This window comes from Ixodes scapularis, unplaced genomic scaffold (assembly GCF_016920785.2).
Source record: "Ixodes scapularis isolate PalLabHiFi unplaced genomic scaffold, ASM1692078v2 PGA_scaffold0__279_contigs__length_252992795, whole genome shotgun sequence".
Lineage (NCBI taxonomy): Eukaryota > Metazoa > Arthropoda > Arachnida > Ixodida > Ixodidae > Ixodes > Ixodes scapularis.
In genome coordinates this window covers 164,343,503-164,371,161 of record NW_024609835.1, presented here as the reverse complement: position 1 = coordinate 164,371,161, position 27,659 = coordinate 164,343,503, and the positions used below count along the sequence as shown (strand labels likewise).

General features: G+C 47.0%; 1 protein-coding gene across 3 annotated transcripts in view; it reads left to right on the top strand.

Annotated features, from left to right (window-relative positions):
• Positions 1-27,659, top strand: part of LOC8051444 (zinc finger protein 865) — a 124,642-nt gene that overhangs the window by 86,180 nt on the left and 10,803 nt on the right. For all 3 annotated transcript variants that reach the window (XM_029967892.4, XM_029967945.4, XM_042290270.1), the window contains exons 2-3: positions 17,272-20,160; positions 25,315-25,420. In XM_029967892.4, coding sequence (XP_029823752.2) covers positions 17,820-20,160; positions 25,315-25,420 — 2,447 coding nt within the window. In that variant the 5' untranslated portion in view covers positions 17,272-17,819. The remainder of the gene's footprint in view (positions 1-17,271; positions 20,161-25,314; positions 25,421-27,659) is intronic.

The window sequence follows — 27,659 nt, the reverse complement described above, 5'->3', positions numbered from 1 at the left end:
AGCCGGCGTCCTCGCCAAATCCGTTACCCCTTCTGTATTTAGTGAAATGTAACCCACTATGCCCCTTTGCTCCTCAAGGAACAGAGGACCTCCCCGTGAATTACCAAACATTTTTACCTTTCTTATGTCATGTTTTTTTTTTGTTTTGTTTTTTGTGATTTGTACATTGTTAAGCTGATCTTTTCTGCATGCCTCCTGCATATTACTTTCTGCTCCTTTCACCCCCCCCCCCCCCCCCCCCCCCCGTTCTACTGCACTTCTAAACTTGTCTGCTCAGCCCAATCACTAATGTGTACGTATTTAAATGTCAGCTTTCGAATTCGGTTTGTCCGTTTCGTGTTTACAATTTTCTTTTATAAATACTTGAATAATTTCTGTGCCCACCGCGTATCATCCATTTCGGTTAACCTTCGTTCACATTTCGATTTACTAATTGCCTCTTTGTCGTCGAAGGACGACCAACCCATGTACACCCGCCGGCAATATGAAGGTGAACACCTCACCTGGTTTCTTGCCTGTTTTACGGCTCCCTAAAGCTATATTAACTCTCAACGTCTCAAATGGTGCGTGGGGTAGGGTCTAAACTTTGCGTTCTAGCCCTCTTCTGGAACAGAGGTTGTTCCAAAACTTGCAGGAGCGTGAAAAACAAGAAGAGGGCTGTTCACCTTCATGATATTGTAGTGAGTGCGCAGGCGAGCTGGTGGAAATTAACCATTCTGATGTTAGCCTGAGACTGAGGCAGGAAAAGAGGAAGTTTCACTCGACTGTTCCTTTTTCTTCTACTTTGAAACTTCCTCTTTTCCTGCCTCAGTCTCAGGCTAACATCAGAATGGTTCACCTTCATATCGCTCACGGGAGTACCCCCGTACCTTCCCTCATTTGGTTTGGTTTTAAGGGCTCCCAGTGCCAATCGACTCACGCTCCTTTGTCAAATTTCCAACCCTGATTGAACCTCTAATCTTATGCACAGTACCCCATTGCCGAAAGACGGTCCTGGCGCCATCACTCCTTTCATCATTATCATTATCGTAATTTATTAAACCTTGAAGGCCCTTACGGGCATTACACAAGACAGGGGTACAAGCTGGAGAATATTGTTATATAGAGCAAAGAAACAGAAAAAAACAACAACACTCAGACACTTTTTAACAACAAACTAAAAAAATAAAACAAGAAAAAAACTAGAAATATACATCTGACTTTTTTTTATATCTGTTATAATTCCGGGCGCCTTGAGTTTCATAACGGCTGAATTTCTTTTTTCTTTTCTATTTATATTTCGTTCATTCCCCGTTCGTCACAGCGGAACATTCGTCATAGGGGAACTTGTCACTAGGAAAGTTCGTCACTTCGCGAACCGGATATTCGAATTTTCCCAACTTATATTCACTTGGCTTTGCACGCATTAAAGATTAGTACGTTATATTTAATTTTTACTGCAAAGAGGGAACTTCTAAACAAGTCATCGTTGCACTTAGAAAACAGCAAGTGTATTGAGCGAAATAAAAACAAGTTAAAAAGCGATATTCCGAGCTGCCGCCCTCAAGGTTTCACGACGGTGGCGACCATCGTAGCGGCTCACAATGATCTGAAGACGCCGGTTGCAGTCGGCGTGCTTCTTGGACACCCTCGAAGACGTCGTGCCACCCTCTGCTTGAGCCAGCTTCATCGCTGTCAAGGACCGTTTTCTCGTGATGCAGCATGGGAACGCCCAGATATTGGGAGAACTGCAGCCCACCACGTTGCTCTGGCATAAAAAGAAAAAAGAACACACACACTCGTGGAGAAAGCTTTTTGAGTGGGCACCGTACTGAAATTTTGAGCCACAAATGCAAAAATGTGCTACAGAAAACTTCCAAGTTCTCAGAGGATTAGGTCAGTTCTTACTTGCAGTCCCCGGTGCCACGCTTCGATGCTGCTGTTCGTTTTTGGCATTTCTGCTTCTGTTGAATCTCTGATTGACCAGACCAGAGAAGGGGAGGTGGCCGACGACAAGCCGTTTCGACGGGGTCTCCCGATATACACATCCTCGAAGTAGTCCGCCACGAGTGAGGCATCGGTGGGGAAATCCTCGAGAACGTCCTGGAGGGCCTCGGGAATGTCGGCGATTGGCAAGAAGGCCGATGCTGAAAGCATTCTCATCTGAAAATCCACAAGAAATAAAGTAACCAATTGGGTTAACTGAAGACAACACTATGACATAAATGAATGCCGCATACCAGAACAGCAAACTCTTCATCTGAATTGTAGCGACTCTGGTGATTACTGGAGCACACCTTCCTGTACACCGACTGGGATAAGTGAAAAAAGCAACCCTGTATCCTAGCGCCGGGAATCATGTCTCGTATCGCGTTGATGGCTGCTATATCGAAGTTCATGTAAGCCATCTCAAGGCGGTTAGCCCCCATGTGACTCAGCACGACGTCGAAAAACCTTTAAAAAAGCGAACATATTTTGAAGTGTTTGAACACATATCCAATAATAGGGCCACCGAGCGTTTCGTTTTATACGTTTGCCAGAGCCCTTGAATGCTTACAGTCTCTAGGTAGCTTCAGATTTGTTGGGCAGCAAACCGTAAACCATTGGCACTACCACGCCATTGACTGTGGCATGCACCGTGTACACCGTGTACGCTCGGTAGCAAAGATCAGGATTCTTTCGCCGTCGCGTTCTTCGCTGTCGTGGAGGAGAAAGGAATATCCTTTGGCTATGGTCTGCATGCAGGTATAGCAGTCATTATTATCATAATATGCCGCGCACTGTGATTTTGCGCCGCAACACACTTTACCTTAAACTCCGTGGGCATTCGAATGTCGGCTGTGCAAGATGGTACGCTGTACTCAAAATTCGCCCGCTGCCTTCGCTTGCGGATTGTGCGCCGAAATGTTGACGGTGCGGGATTTTGTGGTGCAGTGTCGTCACTGACACAGTCAGCCTAATCCAGACGTATTTGGTGCTGTGCTAGACGGCCTTTCACTGGTATAAAGAATGGTGTTAGTAAACTTGTTTTGGGAATATAAGAGCAGGAACAGAATTTGGTACATGCCAGCCTTTTCCTTCACCTGATAACGAACCTGAAGCACGTTTTTCTCGGTGGGGTCACCGGCATGCATATGGTCGCTGCAATTAGAGAGTACACGAGTCTTGACGTGATCGGTGACTATTTTAGTTGTACAAACTTCTCTTCGCCGGCAGGCCCATAACAACGTAGTGTCGTTAACTTTAATGCAAGTGTAGAAATGTCCTTCGTGAAGAAGGATATCGCCGCCCCTCTTAGTAGTAACTACCTCCACTTAGAAATCGAGAGTGAGATGGGAAGCAAAAGAGATCCGTTTTTGTTTTTTTTTTATAATCCGGGAGCTACCGGCATGCTAAACCCTAGAGCAAAGCACAATTAAAAAAAAAAAAAAAAAAAAAAAAAGAAAATTGGGTTCAGTTGACTTTTTTTTTTTTTTATTGTGAGTTTTATGTTCTCGAAGTTCTTTTGTTAGTAAGATGACCTAGGATAAGATAACATGCAGGCTAAAGGCTGCATGTTGCCTAAGCTTGGGGTCATTGGGACATGTTTTTGTTCTCGTTCGTACAGTAGTCATTTTCATTGACCCTGTACGGATTTAGTTGGGTCACCCCCTTTCGTAACTTTCCTAAGAAAAAAAAAAACAAAAAAAAAACGTTAACGATTTTGGCGTTATTGTGTGACGGACAGCCATCGTGACGAATCATCCTATGACGAATGTTCCGCTGTGACGAACGGGCCTGTTACCAGTTGCCTTACGACGAATCGACATGTGACGAACGGGCCGTATCTCATCACCAGAATATATAAAAAAAAAAAAAAAAAAAATCGGGCAAACAACAGCAATAATAAAGCATCACTCCCTACCTTTTTTCCCCGGGAGGAAGTCACCAATTTTCCTCTGGTCAAACTAGTGACTCTTGGTCAAACGCTTTCGGCGTTACCCCAACACTGAACCCACTGGGAGATAGGGTTGAGTCCTTGGGCCGGAGCCACGTGGCAGGGTGGGCGTCCCGATTTTCCTTTGTCCCCAGCTGTGCTAGTTAGCTGTGCGTCATTCACTCTTCCCTGAATAACTTCCACCAATCTTCTAGCCTTCTCTTTCTAATTCTTTTCTCCTCCATTCTTCCATCTTCGCCAAAATAGACCCAGCGTCCCCTTCAGATCCACTACGACTTCAGGGAGGGCAGGGCAAAGCCCCGCGCACTTCGAAACCAAATGTCCTAGCGTCTCACTCTGACATACGACGGCATTTAATGGGTCTATTTCTTGACATTTAGCCCTTCACCGTCTTTGTTCCCAACACTCCCCGTGAATTATCAAGTACCTTTTTATTTCTTATGTTCCTTTCTTGTGACCTGTGCATCGTTAAAGCTGATCTTTCTTGCTTTGTTTTGTCCCACATTTTTCTGGGTGGTAGATAGATAAGAACGGCTTTACTCTTTATAACGGTCGATACCTTGCGTCACCTAGCCCCCAAACGGTAACAATAATCTGATTTTCCCTTTCCAGCCAATGTAACTGTCACCAGGCCATGATTACTGAGCAAACCTTTAAAAAACAAGCAAAAAAAAAAAAGAACTTCCATATTTTTTTTTTGGCAAGGGAGTCGCCAATTTTGCTCTGGTTCAACCTTGTCGGCGTCACCAAAGATCAGAATCACTGATCTCACATAGAGATCAGTGATCAGAACCCACTGACTCGTTCCTGCCTCTTGCTCACTGTGGCCAGATAAAGCGTAGCTGCCAGCGAACCAAAAGCCCACGTCCTTCCGCCGTTAGCTTGATTCATTCGGTCGTGTTAATTATCAATAAAACGAGCGAGAAAAAAAAAAAATGCTCGTGAAGTTGTTGGGCAGGACAGCGAAGATGTTTCATCTGTCCGTCGTTGTGTTTTCCCTGCGCCACTTGTTCACGCCGAACATGTTGTCGCGTGGTATTTTCGTGGCGGGTATCGAGGAATGCGTGTAGTTTCAGATCGCTCCGGAGATCGTCGTGAGTCGGCCAGATCTAGAACGGGGCCGCTTCGAACCATTTCTTTTTATCTTCCTCGTCTCGAAGCTTTCGTCATTATTTTTGTTTTCTTCTTTTCCGACAGAAAAAAAAAGCAAAAAAAAAAGATAGAGACGATAGACAGATCTAGACATCGTGTTTCTTAGTTTGGGAATGACGTCACAGCCAACGTGGACCGACCAATCGCCGGATTCCTCTCCTCAGCTTTGAAGATGCCGCCATTTTTTTTTCTCTCTCTAATTGGACGAAAATAAAATAATCTGCGGGTAGCTGGAGCTTCTTTTTAAAGGTTATTTTCGTTGCGATTTTTAATTATCGCGCGTCGTCTGGCCAGGAAAAGGAAAAAAAAGAGACGGGAGAGGAGGGGGCTGTAGGATATGTGCGTGAAAGGCGCTGCGGGTAAGGGCGTATTGGTGGTCAGGGTTGGTGGGGGAGGGAAGCGGGTGGACGAGATGGCAGAGGGGGAGAGAGACAGATTGCTTCGGGCTGCCGCTCCGCATGAGACGAATCACGGGACTGCTTTGCCAAAGCCGCCACGCGGGGCACGCGTTTTCGTGCAACGCGCGCGCTGCCTCCTCAGCGCGTGCCTGACCTTGACGACGTCGCTTCTGATATTTTGCGTTTTATTTTTCCTCTCTTTCTTTTTTTTGACTGGTCGAGTCCATTTCAGTCGCGGGAAAGAGAGGGTGGGGGGACGAACGTCCGATGCCCCTCCTTGGGGCCGACTCTGAGAATCGCGAAAAATTGCGGGAGCACTGCTCTTCACCCTCTCTCTCGAATTCTTCCCGTCGAGCGGGAATTCGTTTTGTTGACGCGCGTGTTGACCCCGTATCCGTGCATGCATGCGTCGACGTGCTTCGCCCGAGCAACGAGAGAAACGGTCTCGTCGGGCCGTGGTCACTGGTGATGTCGTTTCAACGTACTAATCGATGGCTGTTGCACTGAAGTTTTGTTTGGGAAGATACAACTTGCCGTTACGCCGAAAAGATTGGCGTGCCAGCTCGCGACTCCAATGGGTATTCGTATGGAAACAGCGTTTCCAGGTTCCAGCGAGTTGCCTCATTTATCCTTACACTTTGAGTCCTGTCTACCTGCTTACAGTCTCGTCACAAATGGCTCCTGGCCGGTTCTATTTTTAGTGCTCGTGCGTATGGCGCGTGATTCGCTCGCTTTCCGAAGCGACGAACATGCGCGTGCTGGACTCAAACGATCGCACGCTGGGCTGAGGACTTGTAAATATTGGCATGGTGCAGCGCCAAAGCAACAAGCGCGAGCTAGCCCGCGCTGTTGGCTTTGGGACACGCCTTACTTGCGCGAGCGCGCGTTCTGCGGACGTACGTTTCATAGCCGAGATCTCGTGCTTGCAGCATTGGCTACAGTCTCGGCCTATAGGAAGTATTCACTGGCGGCCATAGCTGCGTGCACGACTGCTGAGCGCGTGCTGGTGGCTAGCTTCCAAGGTTCTTTTGCAACGTGCATTCCGCATCATCAAAATGGCCGGTCTTAGCAGCCTATTAATGGGGGCTCGTTTTGAGCATGCGCTCTAGACAGCACCCACAAATATGGCGCCCAGTGAATACTCCTTATAATGCCCGAGTCCCAGTAGAGCGACAAACAGAAACAAACGACAGCGATTTGCCACACTTTGTAGTATAAAGAAGGCTATGCTCAAACACGAGCATCATGCTCGCGAGGTATCTCTGACAGGCTTGCAATCACTCGTGCTAACTTCACGAGCACCGAACGTCTAAACGCGTGCCAAAGGTACCATCGCGAACATACTGCATGTGTTTGAGGCTCGAGCACGTGCAGCGTGCGTGCGAAGGTACCTTTGGCAGGTTTGCAATCACTCGCTCTCTTCACGAGCCCCGAGAGGAATGCAAGCCTGCCAAAGGAGAGGTCACGGGTTCGATACCCGGACCAGGCGGATTTTTTCGGTCGCGCACCTGTCACCTAGCTGTCTTTGGAGATTTGTGTTTGTCCTTTCGTCACTCTTGTCCAACTCGTTTGCACCTTTGCATTTAATTGCATTATAACCATTACCTTCGCGTGCATGGTGCGCGTGTTTGAGGCTTGTCGGCTGTCTCTGTTTGTCGCCCTCATGGGACTCGGGCATAAGTACTGGAGTTGTCCTATTGAATGGGCTAAAACAGCGCAACAAGACGAAGGACCAGTAAAAGGAAACACACAGACACACACAGCGCTGACTTACAACACAGCGCTGACTGTCTGTGTGTTTCCTGTACTGGTCCTTCGTCTTTTTGCATTGTTTTAATCCTTCAATATGGGGGGAGGGGAGGGGAGGGGAGGGGAGGGGAGGGAGGGACGGACGGACGGACCATCAACTAACTCATCCAACTTTACACCTTGTTACTGGAGTTGGCTCGCCAAAAAAAAAAAAAAAAAAAAAAAAAAAAAAAAAAAAAAACAGTCAAGACTGTGAAAGGAAGCACTACCAAAACTAACGCACGACTGGAGTTGGACGTGAAGTCGAGTTTCGAGCGCTCGCGCGTCCCATGCCTTCCTTCACGCTGTCGAAACCTTCGTGCACCTCTTTGGCCGCTCGTAGGCCGCGGCACTCCAGGGTTATCTTGTCTCTCGCAGTTGTCGATGGCTCAAAGGGCACCTGTCGGCTCAGCGTCCTTTGGTGTGACCAGAGTTTTAGAATCGATGCTCGTCAATGTCGCGGCCGAAAAGCGATATGGTCACATGTAGGGCAACTAATTCGAGGACCTATCTCCACTTCCTCGCTGTAACAAAACTCGAACGTTTCGTTAAGTCTCCGTCTATTGTCGGTTTTTATTCGTTTTATTTTTCTGATATCCGCCCGGTCACCTAGAGGGGGTGTCTCATTTTCTCTGCCTCTTTTTTTCTTTTTTGAAAGAGGACAGTTCCTTTTTCTTTCCGGAAACACATTTTTGTGTACATTTTCCTCCTCAATCACAATCTATTGCTGCTTTCATTAAACTTTGGATGTCCTTTTTCTTTTTTTCAACATTGGTTGCCTTTAGGCGGTGTTTCAAGCGCGCAAGGCTCGGCACCTTATTATTTTTTTGGGTACTTTTTTTAGTCTTCTATTTTCTATTTTGGTTGTTCATTCATTGGAGGCGTATTTCTGTTTGTTTTTTTCCTTCACCAAGGCGGTAAGACCTGCCTCCCCCCCCCCCCCCTTTTTTTTTGGCCCCATCGTTTCTTTCTTTTAAGCCGCCCCTCCTCTCCCAATACCGGCAGCCGCACGGCGGCCTTTGCCTTTGACACCATCTCTCCTCCTTCCCCGTGGCCCAATGTCGAATCGATCCTGACCGGTCCTCTCGCTGCACGAGCGTTGTCATGACGACCAGAACCCGACTCACGTTCTAACCACCACCACCGCCAACGCCGAAAAAAAAGGGGGGGGGGGGGTAGGGGGGAAAGGGGGGGGGGGGCAAAAAAAGTTTGGTCTTATTTTCTACAACCCTCGTCCTCCATTCCAATATCTATATATATATTTCTTTTTTTTTTTTCTCACCAGTTCGTCCCCTCTGCTTGCGTCTGCCCACTGGCCCTTTCGTTTTTTTGTTTTAGCGTTAGAGTCCGGCTCTCTTTCAGAACATTCTTTTCGCCTTTTCTTTTTGCGTGCGTGCGTGGTGTTTTTGCTTCTGCTGCTTTCTCTGACGTCTATCTGCTTTTTTTAGCCGCGCGCGCTCGCTCGCTCGTGCGTTTCCCCTGGCAACTATGGTGGTGGTTGGCTCTCGGACTTTCTGCTATCTTCCTCTTCTTTTTTTTTTCTTATTTTTTTCCTCCTCCTCCGTGTCTACGTGTGTGTGTATGTGTGAGTGCGTGCGTGTGTCTCACTTCTTCCGTCCGTTTGAAATCGCGTGCTATGTTCCAAAAAAGAATCTTCTTCGGCACGGCGTTTCGTTGGTTTCGCGACGACGCGCTTCTGTCTATTAGTAGCTCCACCTTCGTTCGTCCTTCGTCCCTCTCCCACTCTCGCTCGTTCCTCCTGACACTTGTCCAGCTCTTTCTTTCCTCGCCGAACGCACGCACGCACGCCAGCGAGCGTTTGTAGAGTAGCGTTTTTTTTCCCCTGTAGTTTTTTTCTTCACTGGCCCGTGTTTGGACGAAAAAAAAAAGGGGGGGGGGGGGGGGGGTTCTTTTATCGATGGCAGCGACCACGGTATCCTCGTTGTGCGCCCACGTCCCAGTCGTCTGCTGCTGCTGCTGCTTGCGGCACTGTACGTGCGACGACGGTCGCGGCTCTTCCCTCCGCCACCCCCTCCCTCCGCCTTCCAATATCTGTCCCGCGAGCTTTAGCGCTCTCCAGCGCGCCGCTTCTAGCTCTTTGTATTTTATTTCCTTCTCGTTTCAGCCTCGTTCTGGTGTGTGCTGCTGCCGCGTCTTTTACCGCCTCTACTCGCCCGCTATTGATTTTGACCGATTTTTGTTTTTTGTTATTGCGTACCCCCCCCCCCCCCCCCCCCTTTTTTTTTGTTTTCTGTCTGTGTGTTTACTACGCGTTGGGATGGTTGGCTGGCTGGCTCACTTTTTCTGACCTTTTCGGGGGGAGGGGGCTAGCGCTTCACTGCTGACGGCGCGAACTGAAACACGCACGCGCTCTGTCAGGCTTTCCCGAGGCGACCACCCCGCCGGCACCGCAATGAAAAGAAAAAGAAAGAAAAGGCTCTGCTTGGTAGAGCCGATGTTCCGGCGACCATTCCCCTCTCTCTCTCTCTCCTGCACCTTCCTTTCCCTCGTTCACCAACCTATCCCAACCACCATTTTAGAGGGAAATTTGAAATGACCAAGGCGGCAACACGCACTGAGTGAGACGCGAACACGAACCAATGGGCGCGTTCAGTAGCGCCTCCCTTGCCTCCGAACGGAGTGCCTCGAGTCGGAGTCATCGGAGCGCCTACTGAACGGCAAAAAAAACCGCGGCTCCAAACCTGCTTCTACGCAACTTCCGCTTCCTCCCCTGTGCCAGACGGTCTCCGAATAAACTGGAAGCAGACGATGGCGAGCACGATCGCTTTTATTTGACGCCGGTATTGAAGAAGTCTTGACAAGGTCGTTGAAGAAAAAGAGGGTGATTGTACACATCAGCGCTGCTGTTCGAAGCGATGCAACGCGATCGAGCCCTTCGCTTGGCTGTGCAAAGGCAGCTACTGTTATAAAAGCCGACAAAAATCGTCGTCAGCACACGCAAAATACAGAGCTCAGCGAATCTAACCCGCCGGTTGCGATACTTTTATACGGCCATAAGTTTGTTCTGCCCTTCGCAACGAACTTCCTATAAAATGTATTTGTATACACACGGGAAGTTCGGCCGCGCTCGGCGATCAAGGTTTTGTCGGCCGAAGCGAGCCTCAGCCAACGTGCACCCCGATTTAGCTACGCAAACAAAACATTAATCGGTATCATGCTCTGCGTGAGTGTCCAACCGGCTTCCAAAGTCGCGTTCATACCCTGTTTTTCTCTGTTGAGCGCGGACAGGACTATCGTCAATATTACCGAGTTTCCGTGCAACGGCGATCAAGACACGGCGCGTCAAATGAACGTTTGCGTTATTTATTAGCATATTCAAACCAAACAAAATACGGTCCAATGCATTTTCCGAAAGAGCCTTACCTCAAAAAGGTATTCGAACGCGTTATTCGTCTTACCTTGAGCACTTTTCATTAACAAAAGCGAGCTAACCGCGCACCCGCGACAGAACCGAAGCAGCTTATCCCGCCATATTGTTTGTTTTTTCCTCTTTTAGCGCCGGAAATCGTCACCAGTCAGGAAATGACGTCATTTTAGCTCCTTTGACTCTACGTGCACCGTCTCCGGACTCGGTGCTTCGGAGCTTGACTCCGAAGCCCCGGAGTTACGTGCACCGGAAGTGACTTTTGGCCGTCCAGTGGAAGGAGTCAGTGACTCCTTGACTCTGGGGCCGCTACTGAACGCGCCCAATGTTGGCTGAGCGTCTCATAAAACTGATTTCAATACCATGTGACATACACACACTTTGATCAATTTCTATATCTTCTGTTTTTGACTTCATTTATGAGTAATGCAAGTCCGTATTTTAAACTTGCTAAGCCATAATTATTCGCCTATTCTCGCCATGTCGAGTTACGTGCGGACCATTTATTCTTACCAAACCTTACGATACAGAACGAGAAGAAAAAGTAAATTATCATATCATATTATTCGAATACTTATGGTAATATTAGAATATTAATTGAATTCCATTAAAATACTGCTAGAATGACATTAAGATGCCGTTGGAATGCCATTATAATACCGTTTGATTCAATCGTCGTATTGAATGTTGTCACTACTGGAACCGTTCGAGATCTCTTTATGTGTCTTTATTAGCTCCGTTGAGTGCCCCTCTCGCCGGTCTTTGGTGCACTGGAGATGCGGCACCCTCTTCAGCAGACTTGGACGTAGTTCAACTACTCTACTCAAACTACTGTAGTTTAACTACTTTTTCGAGTAACTTGGTAACTTTCAATTACAACTTGATTTGGGTAATTAGTAGTTTAATTTAACTACTTTTTTCAGGTAACTTCTACTCAAATTACTAACTACTTCCAAAATTATATAGTGCTAATTTTGCCCATCACGAAAGTTTGAGCGCAGAAGTGAATAAGACGCCGGCAGATGAAATGGCATTCCCGAACAAGGGGCCCCCTTGTTCGGGAATGCGTCCTTGGGCCAAGGTGGCGACGAGCAGCCAAAACATAACACCGGCACGCACGAACGCAGGAAGAGATGCTTAACAAGCCTTGGTCGGGTATTGACCTAATCTGGTAATGCCCGCAGGCGCCGCGTTTCCAGCTGCAACCGTGAAAGACGGGGACACTCTGAGAGTTGTAGTTGTTTTCGTCCTGTCTGTCTTTAGTGAGTTCCGACTGGAATGACGTCGCAGCCGGGCGCCTGCTCCCATGGTCGCCTTGTCGTCAGCGCATACGCCTTTGCAAAGCCGGACTCCCCCGCGCACAAACCCTGGCACGGATAATCCGTTCATGGGATCACGTTCCCTCTTCCAGCTGCAACTGTATACGAGCGACGATGCTTGTTCACGTAATCCTTCGCGTCCTTCCGACCATCCATGCCTGGGAGACCTCCTTTTTGTTAAAAACGATTTACTTGTCAGGCGTGTCAGGCGCGTCAGAATATTGTAGTCGCCGGCGAGGATTGCGAGCTACCCTTGGGAGATCCTTTTGTTGGACCCGGCATCAGCGGCGAAGTATACTTCGGTTCATATTTTGTTAAACCAAAACAATTTTTTTTTAGTAGCGTAGCACTAGCACTACAACGGGACCCGCAGGCGTCCGGATGATCTCATCGTCGTGGCGCGAGACTTGAACCCTTGACGGTCTGGTGCACCCGCTCAGCGTACCCTCAGAGCGACGTCGGAATAAAGAGGGGCCAGTCATAACAATCTCAACTTGACGAAGAAAATAAAAAAAAAGGAGGAAAGTTTGTTATAAAAGACTCTCCTTCCCGAGGCAAACCTCACACGTTTCGTCGTGGATACCTAAGATACCGACACTCGCATACCCGACCCTGCACAGACTGTTTCTCAAATTCAACGCTGCCGTTCAATCCAGCCCGTCGGTGGAACGTCTATTTAGCTTGGCTGGGGACGTCTTTAGAAGGAAACGGGAAAAACTTTCCTATCAATAACTTTCGAGTCAATAGCTTCTCCGAGCCAATAAACTATTTTGGCGAAAACGCAAGCCATAAATAGACTGCATTTATTTTAGGCTCGCAGGGTTTTTCATTGATCAAAACTGCTGTTCGTTTTGTTACCACAAAAATATAAAAAAGTAACTTCGAAAGTAACTTCAAAGTAACTCGCTACTTTTTACAGTAGTTAGTAGTTTACTCAATTACTATTACAAATGCGTAATTTCTACTCTACTCCAATTACTTTTGGCGTCGATACTCAGTAACTTAACTTAACTACCTTTTTTGAGTAACTTGTACATGTCTGCTCTTCAGAGTGGGCAACAGGATCCTGCGAAACTCGCTTCGCCGCAGCGCAGCCTCGTGCGTAGGGGAGAAGCACCCCTCCAGAGCGGGAAGGTGCACGCATGCTCTTCGCCATTTTACTGTAGTGTGACAACTCTACCTTACAATGAAATCTTCCAAATAGTATTGCGGCCATTATACGAGCGTAGCTGATAGACTGCAATGCCCTGACGAGCTGTTTGTTTCGAATGCAAAATTTATGAAAGGACAGCTGGATATCACGAGATGATTTCTTAATCTCCTCGACTATGTAGAATTATTATATAAAATACCTCTTTTACTTGACAGTCCCGTATAGGCGAATCGACTATTCGAGGGCACAGTCCAACATAGTTTGATTTAAAATTCAGTGAACTTTACCAGAGGGCAGATGCCAGCTTCGGCACATCTTTTACAAGTTCTGCTGGACTTTGCATTTAAGAAAGCAAACTTATTGTCCACATGCTGATTTTATTTCTTTTGTATAACTACAAGCACATTTAAATGACAACTCATTTAAGAATTGTGCAATTTAATCTCAATCTCGAAAACTTGGATAAAACATTCAGTGCGGTGTTCCAGGGTATTTTATTCTCAGGTTATTTCGGTGGAATGCCGTTTGATTTACCTTGGATTCTATGCAGAGAAAAACCAATGCACACATTCTCGTGCATATCTCCACAATCAGCATGAGCTTTAGAAACCGCTGCTGCAGTGAGTTGGCTCTCATCGCAACATTTTTCTAGCTGTGTTACGGTGCACATTTGATCCCCGTTCCTCTATTTCACAATTTCACTGCCAGGCCGCTAAAGTTTTTGACGCACATTGTTGTAGGGCGCATGCTTCCCGTTCCTAGATGTCGCGTTTTTTACCTCTGAGTGCCGCACCTCATCTGGAGTGGCAAATCGATGAGTGTTTTGGGGAATTAAACCGTGACCACTGACAGGAAGAGGACGGCAGGCCTTGTCTTTTGAAGACCCAGCCCCAGCACGCACTATATGCCTTCTGCCGTGCGTGGGCTGTGCGCACGTATCCAAGGTGCATGGCGCTGATCTTGTATGTATAAGAATTTGTTTTTGGTCCAATAAACACATATGATCAAATATGCATCTATTGGGGCCCTTTTTGGCTAACGGTTTCAAAAACAAGCAAACAGAATATAAGAACCTTGTAAGAACCCATAAGAAGTTATAAGAAACTTCTTATTAGTCTCCCCTTCTTATATACTCTTGTATGGCTCTTCTGTGTTCTTATATGATCTTATTTCATCATATGCATTTATTGGACCAAGAAATTTCTTATACATATCAGATTTTTCGCTCGGGAACGGTGTTATCTGCTGTATAGTGGAAGCTGGTCTGGACAGGAGCAGGAAACTAAATGTGGTATTTCTTTTTAGTTGAACTGGCCAACGCATAGATCTTAGTCTAGCGTTTGCATGAATACCCATGTGAAAATGTCTAACTGGGACCAGTTGGAATCCTAGCTGGAAATTAGGTGCTTTCAACAAGCATTCAACTGGTCCCAACAGAGATTCAGTGAATACCAATTTGGGCCTAACTGGGATCAGCTGAGAGCCCAACTGGGACCACTTAATGAGGTTGACTGGACGAAGCCATTCCCAATTGGGAGTCAACTGGTCCCACCCTTCCCTGTTGGGGAACAAGTTAGTCATCTGAGGCTGGTTAGGGGACCAACTGGTTGGATATAGATCCCTTGGTCTTGGCATTCTTAACTGGGGGGAAAGTGTATATGTGCTCCAAAAATTAGTTTTCGCGCTCTAAAACAGAGTTTTGTCTGCGCCGAGAGGTGATCTAAAATGACTCGAACCGATCACATTACTGATAGTGCGACATGCGTGCATCTCATCTCCGGTGCAAGCCCGTGATCAAGAATATTGCATGATTGCTGTACTCCGTTCACCGCTAAACTGGAAGTGCAGTGGAAGATATGCGGCCACTGGACCAGTCGCACGTCTGTTTGTTGCCACATGATCACACTCCCACCCATGAAGAGAGTAATGTCAAGTGATAGGAAAGGGTTGCCTTTGATTGGCCTAGCAAGCGCCCACTACAGCTTCGGGGTGAACACAACATATGTCGACTCCCATTTACTCACGGCTACTTACGGCGTCCCTGCACAGCGATTCCTGACCTTCGATTGACATAGTATCCGATTTGATATTCGTATAGAACACTGACAGATCTTGGAAATTCCGCAAAACTTGTAATTTTTCATGGTCTGTTTGGGCGTGTTATTTAGCTACGTTGAGTGCACTTCTCATTGTGCACTTGTGTGCTATGTAAAAGTCACACTCGCGTAAAAGACAGTGTGATCCTGCATGTCTCGCTTCACCGCAATGATCCTTGAGCTTTGGGAAAAGCAGTCTTCCAGAGAGGGATGGTGCACGCTACGGATATTTGAAACTCAAAAAGGAACTTGGTCTATGCTGATGTCACACCTCTACCTTGTAACTGAATTTTGAAAACCACCGCTAATTTGTATGATAGTTTGTGGTATCCTGATGAGTTGCATGCATAATTAGTCAGTTGTAAGTATGTTTTCAGATTTGAAATTTAAAGAAGCATACTCTTGGATGTTCACCAACATACGGTTCTGACGTCGCGCTGCTGTGCTGCGGTGCAGACGCTTTACTCCATGCAAACCCAGTTTCTGTGCAAACGCAGTGCCTACACCTGGTGTGGGCAAATGCAGACTTGTTTGTAAACATTGCACTGGTCTATAGTGAAAGAATATGATCTTGATAAAGTGCAACTTGGTTGCACTGCATTTTATTTTTACTACGCCAAACCACTCAGCTTTGTCGGTGGACAATGTGAAGCTTGGAAGCAATGTTAATGTTCAGCTTGGTTTTTCAGGTATTAGTATACTGATATTACACCATCATAAAACTGGGACCCTCTTCTGTTTGTAGCAAAAATGGAGTTTGAATCTTCTTGTATACTTCAAATATCTCGAGGATCACCATTCAGTACACCTGTTGTGATGGACTCAGTAGATGTACCAGCATTGTTTTGTCTCGGTATTCTACATTCAGACGATCCACAAAGTGTAGACCCTCGAGCCTTGACGTTGGTGATTTCATTGGTGTCAAACTTCTTACCATCCCTTGTGATGCCTTGTGTGTGTCTTCTCCTTTCTTTCGTTCGTGTGTATACAATACTTATGAAGTATTGCTGCATTGTGCTGGTCTTCATATTTACCGTGAAATACTGGGGAAGCATTCATGGCCACTTTCACTGAAGACTGGGTTATTCTAGACACGGGCGCTTGTCCAGTCAAATCGGTAAAATCCAAGATGGCAGCTAATATAAGCTTTGAAGGCAGAGCGATTGAAATCGGAGAAAGCGCATTTATTTTCGCATAATATCCCCATCATCACTGCTGGTGATCTCGCGGCCGTCGCAACTGGGTGAATATTTTCGGCTGATGCCAACGCTTTGGAGGAGGAGGGCGCTTAAAGGGAAGCTACGGAGCTTCTGGAAAAAATGAGTTAGAAGTGAATTCGAGTGTATTTTTACCCCGTGAACCCGAATATTCAAACCATTTGCTGCGTAAGTATTGTTAAACGCGAGAAAAACGCGAAAGACAGTCGCTGTCCGTGACGTCATCGACGGCTCTTTTGGCTACCCAAGGCTAGGGAGGCGGGGCTTCAGTCCTATTTTGAAATTGCTCGTATTGCTCTCTGGCGCGTCGCATTGAAATAAAATTTTGATATCTGTTAATCTAAAGGCCAAATGTACGCAATTCAAGCGTTTTTTCTCAAATGTAGAAGTGCCCCATCTTCCCTTTAACGTAACATTTGCCGAATTCCCAGGTTTGGACAATGTTAATGGCGAGTGCTTGTATGAAGTGGGCAATTCTGCAGTATCCTAGGGTATGTGACTGGTGACCTTACACTAATTCGTGTAGTTGACAGAACATTTCAGATGTCGGTGAAGCTCGATTGCAACTTTTTCTGCTAAAATTTCATGTTGCTACAGTCCACAATCTGCCTGTGTTCTAAACATAAAGAAAAAGAAGTAAATTTTGGTAATGGTGTCTCTGCAGTGTGTATAGATTACACGTAATTTGCCCTTTGTTTGCAATCAAGGTTTTATTTTCTTCCATTAGTTTTTTTTATGTATGAAAAAAACAAGCACCCCATTTGAGTAGATGGAAATTATTGCAGTTGACTCACACCCTATAGGCACAGTGACCAGCAGGGACTGATTCTTGACCTTTTCATTTCAGGTTGACCTCATGAAAGCTGGCCTTCAGACGATACCCCCTACCCGTGTCTCGTGAAACCATCAAGCGGCAAAGCAAAGCACAATGAGAAGAGTGACAATACCCCAACGAAAGAACCGTTGCCCATCACCAAGACGGATGCCCTGGTCTCTTACCAAGAAAAAGATGACCAAGTCATTTCCTAGCAATATACACGTCTGAGTTGACTCATCTCTTCGACAGTTCAAGTGCATCAGACTTGTGGTTGTCTTTATTTGCCCCTCCTTCGAAAGGCGAGAATCTCAGTGCCACACAACTTTGGAAACTACCTATCTACCTCATCGCGTCGAGCGACAGCTGACTGTTCTTTGGCGTCTCGTTTACCCTCCTCATCGAAGACCAGAGCGCACGACCACAAGAACGATCCATAGCCAAAGGCTTGTTCGGACGGCCGGTCGCCCTGAAAGGCGACGCGGAGCGGCGACACCTGGTGAATTGCCTCGCGCGTGGAACAGGGTCTGGCTTCTCAGGGAAAAAAAAAAAAAAGTAACTAGCCAGCCCTCCCGCGTGAGATGATTCTGCCGTGCGACGTGAGCAGCCATGTCAGCACCTCCGCGTCTTCGTCCTCGATGCACCCGTGCGCCATGCCGTCTTCGCTGACTGTGTCACCTCCGCCCCTCTTCAGCATGGATCCGAGCCACCAGTCCCCCGAGCAGCTGATGGCGCAGTACGCGGCTCACGTGCTGCGGCAGCACCACCAGCAACAGCAGCAGCAGCAGGCCAAGCCATACAGCCGGCGCACTCCGGCGGCCAAGCCCTACTCGTGCGAGCAGTGTGGCCGCGGCTTCAAGTACCTGCACACGTTGCGCTTCCACATCAAGACGACGCACGACAGCGCGGCCCCCGCCGTGGAGCCACGCCTTTCGAGGCTCCGCAGGGACGCCCCGCCCGCCTCGGATGTCGGCTTTGGCTCGGCTGACCGGTCCGACCTCGCGGATGCCAGGGAAGAAGACCTTTCGGTCCACAGGGGCCCCGAGGGGCCGAGGCCCGAGCCGGACGGGCACCCGGAGTTTCCCCAGGACGTGAGCCCCCAAAGGCCTGCCGCACCGGAGCGGGACCCTGCGACGGCGTCCATCAAAAAGGAGGCTGCGGAGCATCAGGACAGCAGCTACGGGACGGCGGCTAAGCTGGAGGACGCGGCCTCCCGCATGGGCGGCCTGGCAAGGATGGGTAGCATGCCGTCACCGCCGCCCCTCCTCGGCGTCGGAGTGGACTCGTGGCGCGGTGTGAAGCTGCAGTCGGAGGTGCCGCTGGCCATCAAGGTCGACGCTGTGAACCCGCTGACGGAGCAGCAGTACACGCTCTACAAGTGCGGGGTCTGCGGCGAGACCCACCCAGCTCTGCGGGCGCTGTGCGACCACCTGGAGGGCCACGTGCGCGCTGCCAAGGAACACCACTGCGACAAGTGCGGCGCCGTCTTCAAGTGGCGCAGCCAGCTTCTGGTGCACGAGCAGGTGCACCAGGTCATCGAGGGCAAGGGTGCGGGCCTTTCGCTGCCCCCTGGGAGCCTGCTTGGCACGCTTCCGGATGCGCTCATTGGGGAGCCGCGCGTCTCCTTTGACCAGGCACTGCAGCTGCAGCTCGCGGGCCAACAGCTCCTGCCCGGATTCCTCCAGCACGGGGCGCTGCCGAACCTTGCCATGGGCCTGCCGCCGCTGAGTCTGGCTGGAACGACGTCGTCCGCGGGACATCCCCCATCGCCGTCTCTGGCCGAGTTCTCCTCAGGCCCCGCCACCACGTCGTCTCGCGGCAACGGCTCGACCAAGTCGGCCGGCGGCTCGCTGTCGACCCAGGAGGGAGGAGCGGGCGGTGCGCGCCTGCCCTTCCAGTGCAGCTACTGCAGCAAGTCTTTCGACCGCATCTTCTCGCTGCAGCGGCACGAGCGCATTCACACCGGAGTGAAGCCATGCTACTGCAAGGCGTGCGGCCGCGGGTTCAGCGAGCGACGCAACCTCCGTCATCACATCATTCGCTTCCACTCGGACGTGAGTCAGCGGGACCAGCTGCGGCGGCGGCGGAGGGCCGCGGCCGCTAGGAGCCGCGTTGCCGCCACTGCCGCGTCCGCAAACTGCGCCGGCGCGGGTGCCCACAGTGACGGCGCCTCTGCTGCTAGCGGGACGGGCGGCACCACGCCCCCTGCGCCGAGCTCTCTCAAGCTGGTCTCGTTCCTCAAGAAGACGGCCGTGCGCATCCTTAACTCGATGGAGCAGACAAAGGGCGGGGAGGAGGGGGAGGAGAGGCACGCTGAGGAGGAGGAGGAGGAGGACGACGAAGAGGAGGACATGATAGACAGGGAGGAGAGAGCATACCTGAGCAACGGTGGGAAGGGAAACGGGGACGCTGTGGAGGAAGACGAAGACGCGGCGATGGAATGCAACGAAGAACGGAGCGGGAGGCTTGACGACTCGACCGTGGTTCTCGGGGCGCGGGGTTCGGATGGTCCCGTCACAAAGAGGGAGGGGAGGAGGGAAGAGGAGGAGACGGAGGAGGACAACAAGACCATTATCTACCCGCTGGATGTGTCCTCGGCACAAGTGGAGGACAGGAAGAGCGGTGAAGATGCCCAGTCTCTCGCGCTGTCCTCGTCGCAGGAGTGCGATGGCGCGGGCGAGGCCAGGAAGCCGGCGGTGGTGACAGGAAACAGGCGCAAGAAGGGGAAGCCGATGCGGTACGGTCCGGCCGTGGTCGAGGAAGCGGCCGAAGACTGTGCGGCTGACAAGGGTTCGGACGACGCTCCCGACGACGATGCAACCACCGAGGAAGGGGATGGGAGCAGAGGGGAGGCGGACGAGGCGCTGAACCCGTACTCCAAGGAGGAGATGGCGACCTGGATGCAGCTGGGCAAGCAGCTGGGTGAGTGTGGGCAACTTTTCTGCTACCTTGACCTGGCTTAGCTGGGGTCTCGTGCCTTGTGTCCTACGCGTTCGGCGGCAATAGGCCCTCTTCAAAAGTGTACCCTCCAGTAGCTGCCACATTTCGGGCACACACTTTGACCGTGTATTGAATGCAAGCGCTGCTGCAGCACTCGCATCCGATTACTCCGCCTCACACAGGAAGCGATACCCAAAATACAGAGGCCACTAGTGTTGCTCGATGAATTTTTGAAAAGGGTGTCAGGTGTCAGTGTCTTCTCGGTGTCAGGGTTGTGAAGATAATGGGCACAAGTAACTCTGCATTGGTCACTATGTACTCTTCGTAACCGACGTTCACACCTACTGTAAGATCCTGAGAGATGCCCTACCCCTGATAGATAGCCGACCGCTATTTTTGGCTTGATTTGCTATATTTTTTTTAACACCTAAAGATAGCTCACTTTTAGTAATAGTAATGTTGGAATCAATGATGGCCCCGGCAAAAATTTGGCTAGTTCGCAATGGCGAGATATCAGCAATCGTTGCTGACCGGGAAATACAGTCATCTTTGCTTCGTTGCCCGTCGCCACCATAACAAGCTTGGAAGGGGCACAACCTATATATAGGAATTTTTTGAAACTTTTCCTGATTGTACATTGGAAGTTGACCCGCTCCGTATTTTACCCGATTGGCTCTTGATGTTGGGTGGGCATTCCCTCGAGATTTCACGTTAGATACTTTCATTGACTGCATGGTAACTGGGTGAACACTTTCTAGTGAATTGCGATTATGACACATTTCTTTTCTGCTGATACTTTTCTGGTATCTCTGCCGAAATGAGGAAGGGCGCATACCTGCTCAGGAGGACCCTAGATGGGGAAAGTGCAGCAAGATATTGCACTCCGGACATTTCTTAATGCAGATGTTTAATTCCAAATAAGGTAAAAAATAACATTCCAAGTGCTGATGAATTGCAATGTCGGATACAAATGTTTCCTGTATGAAGCATCTTGGGATGGGGTGAGTGGACCAATTGATAGACAATTTACAAGGAGTAGCACCTTACAAAAGATTATTTTTTGGGTTGTGTTTTGTCCTGTGCCATCTGTAGAGCTGATAAATGCTGGCTCTTCTTTTTTAATAGATCATGTTTTCATAGATTTGATGCCAGTATCCAGAGCTGCCATTTCAAGGCATCTTTTGAAATGCATGCCCAGAGCGGTATCATATGCCAACTGAAAGTTTTCTAAAACTCCCTTTTAATTCTAAAGGCTCAATGTTTAGCAATGGAATTAAAAGTTTGTTATGGTATATTCTACGAATGAATAAACTATGTAAGGTAGCCTATTGTTCCTAGCACTTTTTTCAAGTGAACATCTTGGTCGGACATTTACAAAATTAACTTTTACTCATTATTTCAAAAAATAAAAATTGTGGAGTGGAAAAAAAGTAAAGTACCTTGAATGTAAACTACCTGTGCATAGGTAATTTCTGAAATAAATATATTAAGATGTTTGTGTGTTAATACATTTTAGCAGAGTAGCTATAATCTGTATCTTAGGAATGTTTGTAAAGTAGTTTTTACAACCCTAGTCAGTACTTGCAAAAAATGCTGAGCATGATTTGCATCAAGGGCCTGTATGATTAAATGGTCAGTAGTGCCAACTACAGGACGTTAGCATAATTAGTGTTTTATTGTTTCTTTTGGCAACTGTCACAGTCAAGAAAAAAAAAAGAATGCAAAGACTTGCACAGTTAGTTAATGCAAGGAATGTCCATTATTTTGTAGTATAGACATAAGCAAATAGGAGTGGTACGTAGACTTGTTGCTACCTTGCATGGGAGGGAGTTTGATTGAGGGTGTCATTGATAGTTCTGCACTGTGTGGGCACAATGGCAATGCACTCTAATTCCGGTGCCTCTGGAATTGGGGGGGTCATGATAGCCGCCAGGAACTGTATCTCATCGTCTTTCATTCCAGTCGACTCTGTGCTTGAAATTCTGTGGGTTACAATCAGAATAGGCTTTCCAAGGTGCTTAGTCGGCACATGCTCTAGGCCACCGGACTCACATGCAGAGTTTGTTGCAGAAACAATAGATAATGTACAACCAAAGTTTCCTAATATGTCTACATTATTAGTGGCAGATTTTAATTACTTAGGTATCGATTGGGCAGCAAATGAAGTGTTTAGCAACTGCACGAATAAGAGTGAATGTTTAAAGTTTCTTGAAATGACCAGTTATTTTCAATTTTGCCAAATCGTCACAACTCCAACACATGGTGATGCACTTTTAGATTTTGTTTTGACAACTCGCCCTAAGTACACTTCAGTAAATGTTATTGATAAAAAAAGTGATCACTGCATTGTAAGGGTGTGCAAATAGTGGTTCGAATCGAATAGCGCAGCGTCATCCCTAGCTTCTGCATTGTTAAAAGAACTGACCGTTTTCGCTTTCCCTTGCATTGTCAAGACTATAGATGATGCAGCGCTATTCGATCCGAACCACTATTTGCACAACCCTACTGCATTGTGCACTGTACTTTTTATTTGCTTGTTGGAAAAGGCAACTTTTTAGGAATACAAATCTTAGATTAAAAGAGTGCAGATATGAAGCCTCTGATGTCCAGGTTGTCCGCGTTTTCTAGGGCATTCTTGAGCCGTTTTGTTGAGCGTTCTGTGAATGAGAATCGGGTACTACTTCGGGACACACTATACGAATTTCAAACAGACTGCATCTCTGTAGTAAATATTGCACATTGTCTACGTTCACCATAGTTTACAACTAAATTAAAATGAAGCATTTATATAGACGTGCAAAGAACACAAATAAGGAAGAGCACTGCGACTTTATGCTTTAGTTTGTAAAAAATAGATTGAGGAAGCCGAGCAGTTTTTGTAACTTTGATGTCTCAAATATGCTGCAGACAGATCTGGAAAAGTTTTAGAGGGTAGTAAATCCTCAAGCTGCTTTAATGTACTTCCGTGCTTAGCTTAGGAACGCTTAGCTAGGTACCGATGGTGCTTTGCATGATGATTCCAAACTGGCTACTCAGTTTAACTTGTTTTTTTTTTGCAGCGTATTTACTTAGGAGAGTGACTTTGCAGATACAACTGTACTACAAATATCAGTGGACAGTAATATGGATGATATAGTAGTAATTTCTACTCATGGAGTTGAATATGCCATTGACCGCCCGTCTACTAACTCGAGTCTGGTTCCAGATGGCATTTCTCCCAAGTTATTAAAACTAACCAAACAAATATCTGGTAATTTTCTTGGAAGGCTGTTCCAACAATCACTTTCCATAGGTGAATTATCGGATGATTGGAAAAATGCATGTGTCGTTCCTAGTTTCAAAGCTGAAGATAAAAACCTATTGAATAATTACAGACCCATTCCACTCACCTGTGTTATATGAAGCTTCTAGAACACATTATATTGTCTCAAATTATAACCTACTTATCATCCCATCAGGTTCTTTTCACTAACAAGCATGGTTTTCAGCGTGGCCGTTTGTGCAAGATTCAGTTGTTTGAGCTAGTCACTGATCTCCGTAATTCTGTTGGTTTGTCCAAGCCCGTTAATGCTGTATTCATTGATTTCACCAAAGCCTTTGATTGCATTCCTCATCAGCGGCTAATATATAAACCAAGTAAATAGAACTTATCCACCATCTTCTTTAAATGGATAACAAACTTTTTAACTAGCAGACGCCAGTCTGTTGTAATTGGTCAAGGTCTTTCCTCCTCCTTTTTCGTGACGTCTTGTGTCCCACAGGGATCGGTACTTGGCCCCGTGCTCTTTCTGATATATGTCAATGATCTGCATTCTAATATCCAACCTTGCACTCGTCTGTTTGCAGATGATTGCGTCATTTATCGTCCAATTACGGGTCCTTCGGATTATAAAATTTTACAGGATGACTTGTTTATAATCTCTGACTGGTGTGCCACGTGGTTGATGAAAAGAAACAGAAACAAAATGAAAGCTATAACATTCTTTGCAAAACGTCATTCCACTCCATGCACACACTGAATCAGAAATGATCCTATCGAAAATGTATCTTCATTTAAATATCTTGGCATTCATCTTTCATCTGATCTTACGTGGAACACTCACATTCAACATATTACTAGCAAAGCGTCAAACGCTTGGCTTCCTCAAAAGAACTCTCTTTCAGGCAAACACAGAAACAAAACTCGTTGCGTATACTGCTCTTGTTAAGTCGCAACTTATGCATTCATCATCTGGCATCCTCACCAGTCATATCTGGGAGAGAATATAGATTCATTACAAAACAAAGTTGCTCGTTTCATAGTTTGTGACTACTCCTGCTTTGCTAGTGTAACTGCTATAAAACATTGACTTGACTTATCACCCCTTCATACCAGAAGGCATCTTGCATGCCTATCATTTGTTCACAAACTCTAGCATAGCTCCTCAGCTTTCAAAGACGTCTTTTATGGCCAAGTCACCATATACCGCCCCATTTATATCACTTTTCTTTGAAATTAACACCATATATCAGGCGTGGCCAGGCTGACCTGGCCTAAGAGCCGCAAACGAAATCACGAAACTTCTAAGAGCCTCGGAAAGAAGGGGGGGGGGGGGGCAAACTTAAATTTTGTTCAGAGTCTGATTGTACGGGGGGGAGGGTTCCCTTACAAGGGATCCGCGAGCCGCACTTGGACCAGCAAAGAGCCGCATGCGGCTCGCGAGCCGCGGTTTGGCCACCCCTGCCATATATGCACAAACTAACATGTTCAAAAATTCGCCTCTTGCCATTTTGAATTGGAATAGCCGTCCAAGGGAAATTGCCTCCATCAGTGATCATGAGTTTTTTGTTGCTGCCGTAAACATGATGCTACTTGAGTAGGCTAAGTTGTATTGAAAATTTTGTCTTGGTTTCGTTCACCTATTCTTATGATACCTTTTCTATGCATATATTTCAATGACTGCTGAAAATGCCAGAATGCGTCGAAATGTTTTTTTTTTATATATGCATACATTGTATTTATGTTCTTTTTTGTGTGTGTTGCTGCTTGGTTTTTGTTTTTCAAATTACTGTACTGTTGTCTCCCCTATGTAATGCCTGTGAGGGCCTTTAAGGTATATAAATGAATAAATAAATAAATGCTGCCATCGTTTGCAGGGAACAATGCCTCCAGTTGTGAAAACGGGGATGCCACGAGTCCCGAAGCAAGCATGAAAGCATCTCTGCAGGGTCAGGGACCTTTCTATCCCAGCTTTAATCCCAGGTACGGCAACAGCTCTCTCCCCTTCGAAGTGTCCTAATTCGTTCTGATGATTACCTGTCCCACAAATCTAGATTAAACGGCAGATGATTCAATGGCACCTGTGCCATCATGTGTGCAACAGGGGAAGGGAAGCTAGCTAAGAGCAGTACTCGCATGCATTAGGTCCAGTTGTGATGTTGAATCCTCTCGTTTCTCAGAAATTGTTTATTTGTTTTGTCCTTGGCAATGCTTTTGCGTGCCACATTAGGGGAAAACATTTATTTGTCTCGGCTTCTGAACAAAAATTGGTAAGTATTATTGAGCTCCCTTCCTTTCCCGCTGGGGTTGCTGGTTTTTGGTCAATTGCCAAGAATGGAAATTGGATCTGGGCTTGATACTAAAGGCTTTATGGTGCCTACCTTGACTGTGTACAGTCGCTGAGAGCTGAAGGACGAACACTTGTGCAGTGTCAAGGTAGTACCTGCCATGCTGGCCACTCCCTGGGACGAGTTAGCCGCGTTCCGCATACTTCGGTCAAACAAGTGCTGCAGGTGCTCCTCTTAACGAAAAGGACGGTGATTTTTGGTGCCTCAAATGTTGCCAATTCATATTCTCCAAGCAGTGAAATGGGTAGTGCCACCATGAGCCACTATGGCACTGCTGATATTTTCATGTCGCATCAAGCTTTAAAGTACTGCCATTTTAATATGCTGCAACCTAATTTTGACGAATTTCGCAGCATAAGAAATATTTTCGTAAAATTTATCATATGGATTTTTAGTTAAACTAAATGGTGGTTTTGGCCAAATATTTTCAAGTCGAATATTGAATACGCACTTTCTCAAAGTCTCTCACTACTGTGCACCATGCTTAAATGAAAATTCAGCTGAACTCGTGAAGGTTGTTCCTAACCTTCCAGTTGTCCACATCTAAGGTCTGTTAATTTTAATACAGCTACGGTATATGAACTGTGGAATGTAAACGACAGATTTGTTGCGGCTGTTTTAATTGAGGGGATCTATAGATCTGCTCGCTATATGCAAATATTCTTTTTCTTATTTCGAATTTGACAAAACAGAAAGAAGCCCGAACGACGAACGAGGGGTAGTGAAGACCACTGCTTAACAGATACTCTTGCATAATCGCGGTGGGCCCTTTGAGTGCGCTTCTCACCGAGCACCCATGCACTGCGGGGAAGCAATGCTTGAGGGCTCTGCGGCTATAGCTTCCCCAGCAGTGCACAAATGCTCGTTGAGAAGCGCACTCAATGGGGCTAACCCGCCGCGATCAACACTTCGAAAAGTACAAATATCACAGTTCACCTCAAGGTGAAAATTGAATGGCATATTATTCGAAATGGCTATGAAAAAATTGGAATATTCGCACAACTCTAGAATATTTCATCCTGTGGTAACAAATACATCCAATCGAGACACCTTGTGCCTGCGAAACGTTCCCTAAACACACACTTCGCAACATTTGCGAAATACCGAGCCCGAGAAAATTATTTCGTTTACGGTGCGCACTGAAAAAGCTGAAGAAGCATGTGTGGAGCTTTGTTGCGAGGCTTCCTTCGTTCCTGATTTCTGTGGGAGAGGTGGAAACCTCTCCCACAGATGATATTTATAAGAAATCTCGAGTTTTGGACTTGAAATTGGTAGCACACTTTGTGTCTGAATTTCTGAGAAGAGCTTTGTTGAAGTGATACTGGAATTCTGCCTGTCTTGGCACATTCTGGTCTTCTTTATTTCTTTTTTATTTATGTGCGTATGCTTGTCAATTTTTTTCAGCCTTCGTAGATATTAGTGACTACTGATACGGGTTATTTTTATCGGCACAAAAGGGCGCTCGCACACTTTGCCTAAGTGAGTCTGTGACTGTCTTTTGTTTGTTCACCAATGTGAGCTGGAAACAGTGTGAACTTATTGTTAAAAGTCTTCCTTATGCTGGTACGTACTGTATGCTGAGACTTGACAGACCTCACCCTGAAAGCCATACCGTAAAAGGTCTGGTTGCGTAGCGAGTGTTACCCAATTTTGACGTGACCGTTGTGCTTCTGTGTTCACTTTATCGTGACTACCTATTATTTTAACCACTTTTGGAGTTAAAATGGCATTCTCTTTTCCAAGTCAACCTTTCGATGACTGCTTTGTGCACGCAGCAAGCCAACTAAGAGTGACTTTTTCAACCGGGCACCACATTCCGTTCGCCCCTAAGCTGACAGCAAGGTGGAAGCTATGTGCCCACTAGACCGGTCGTA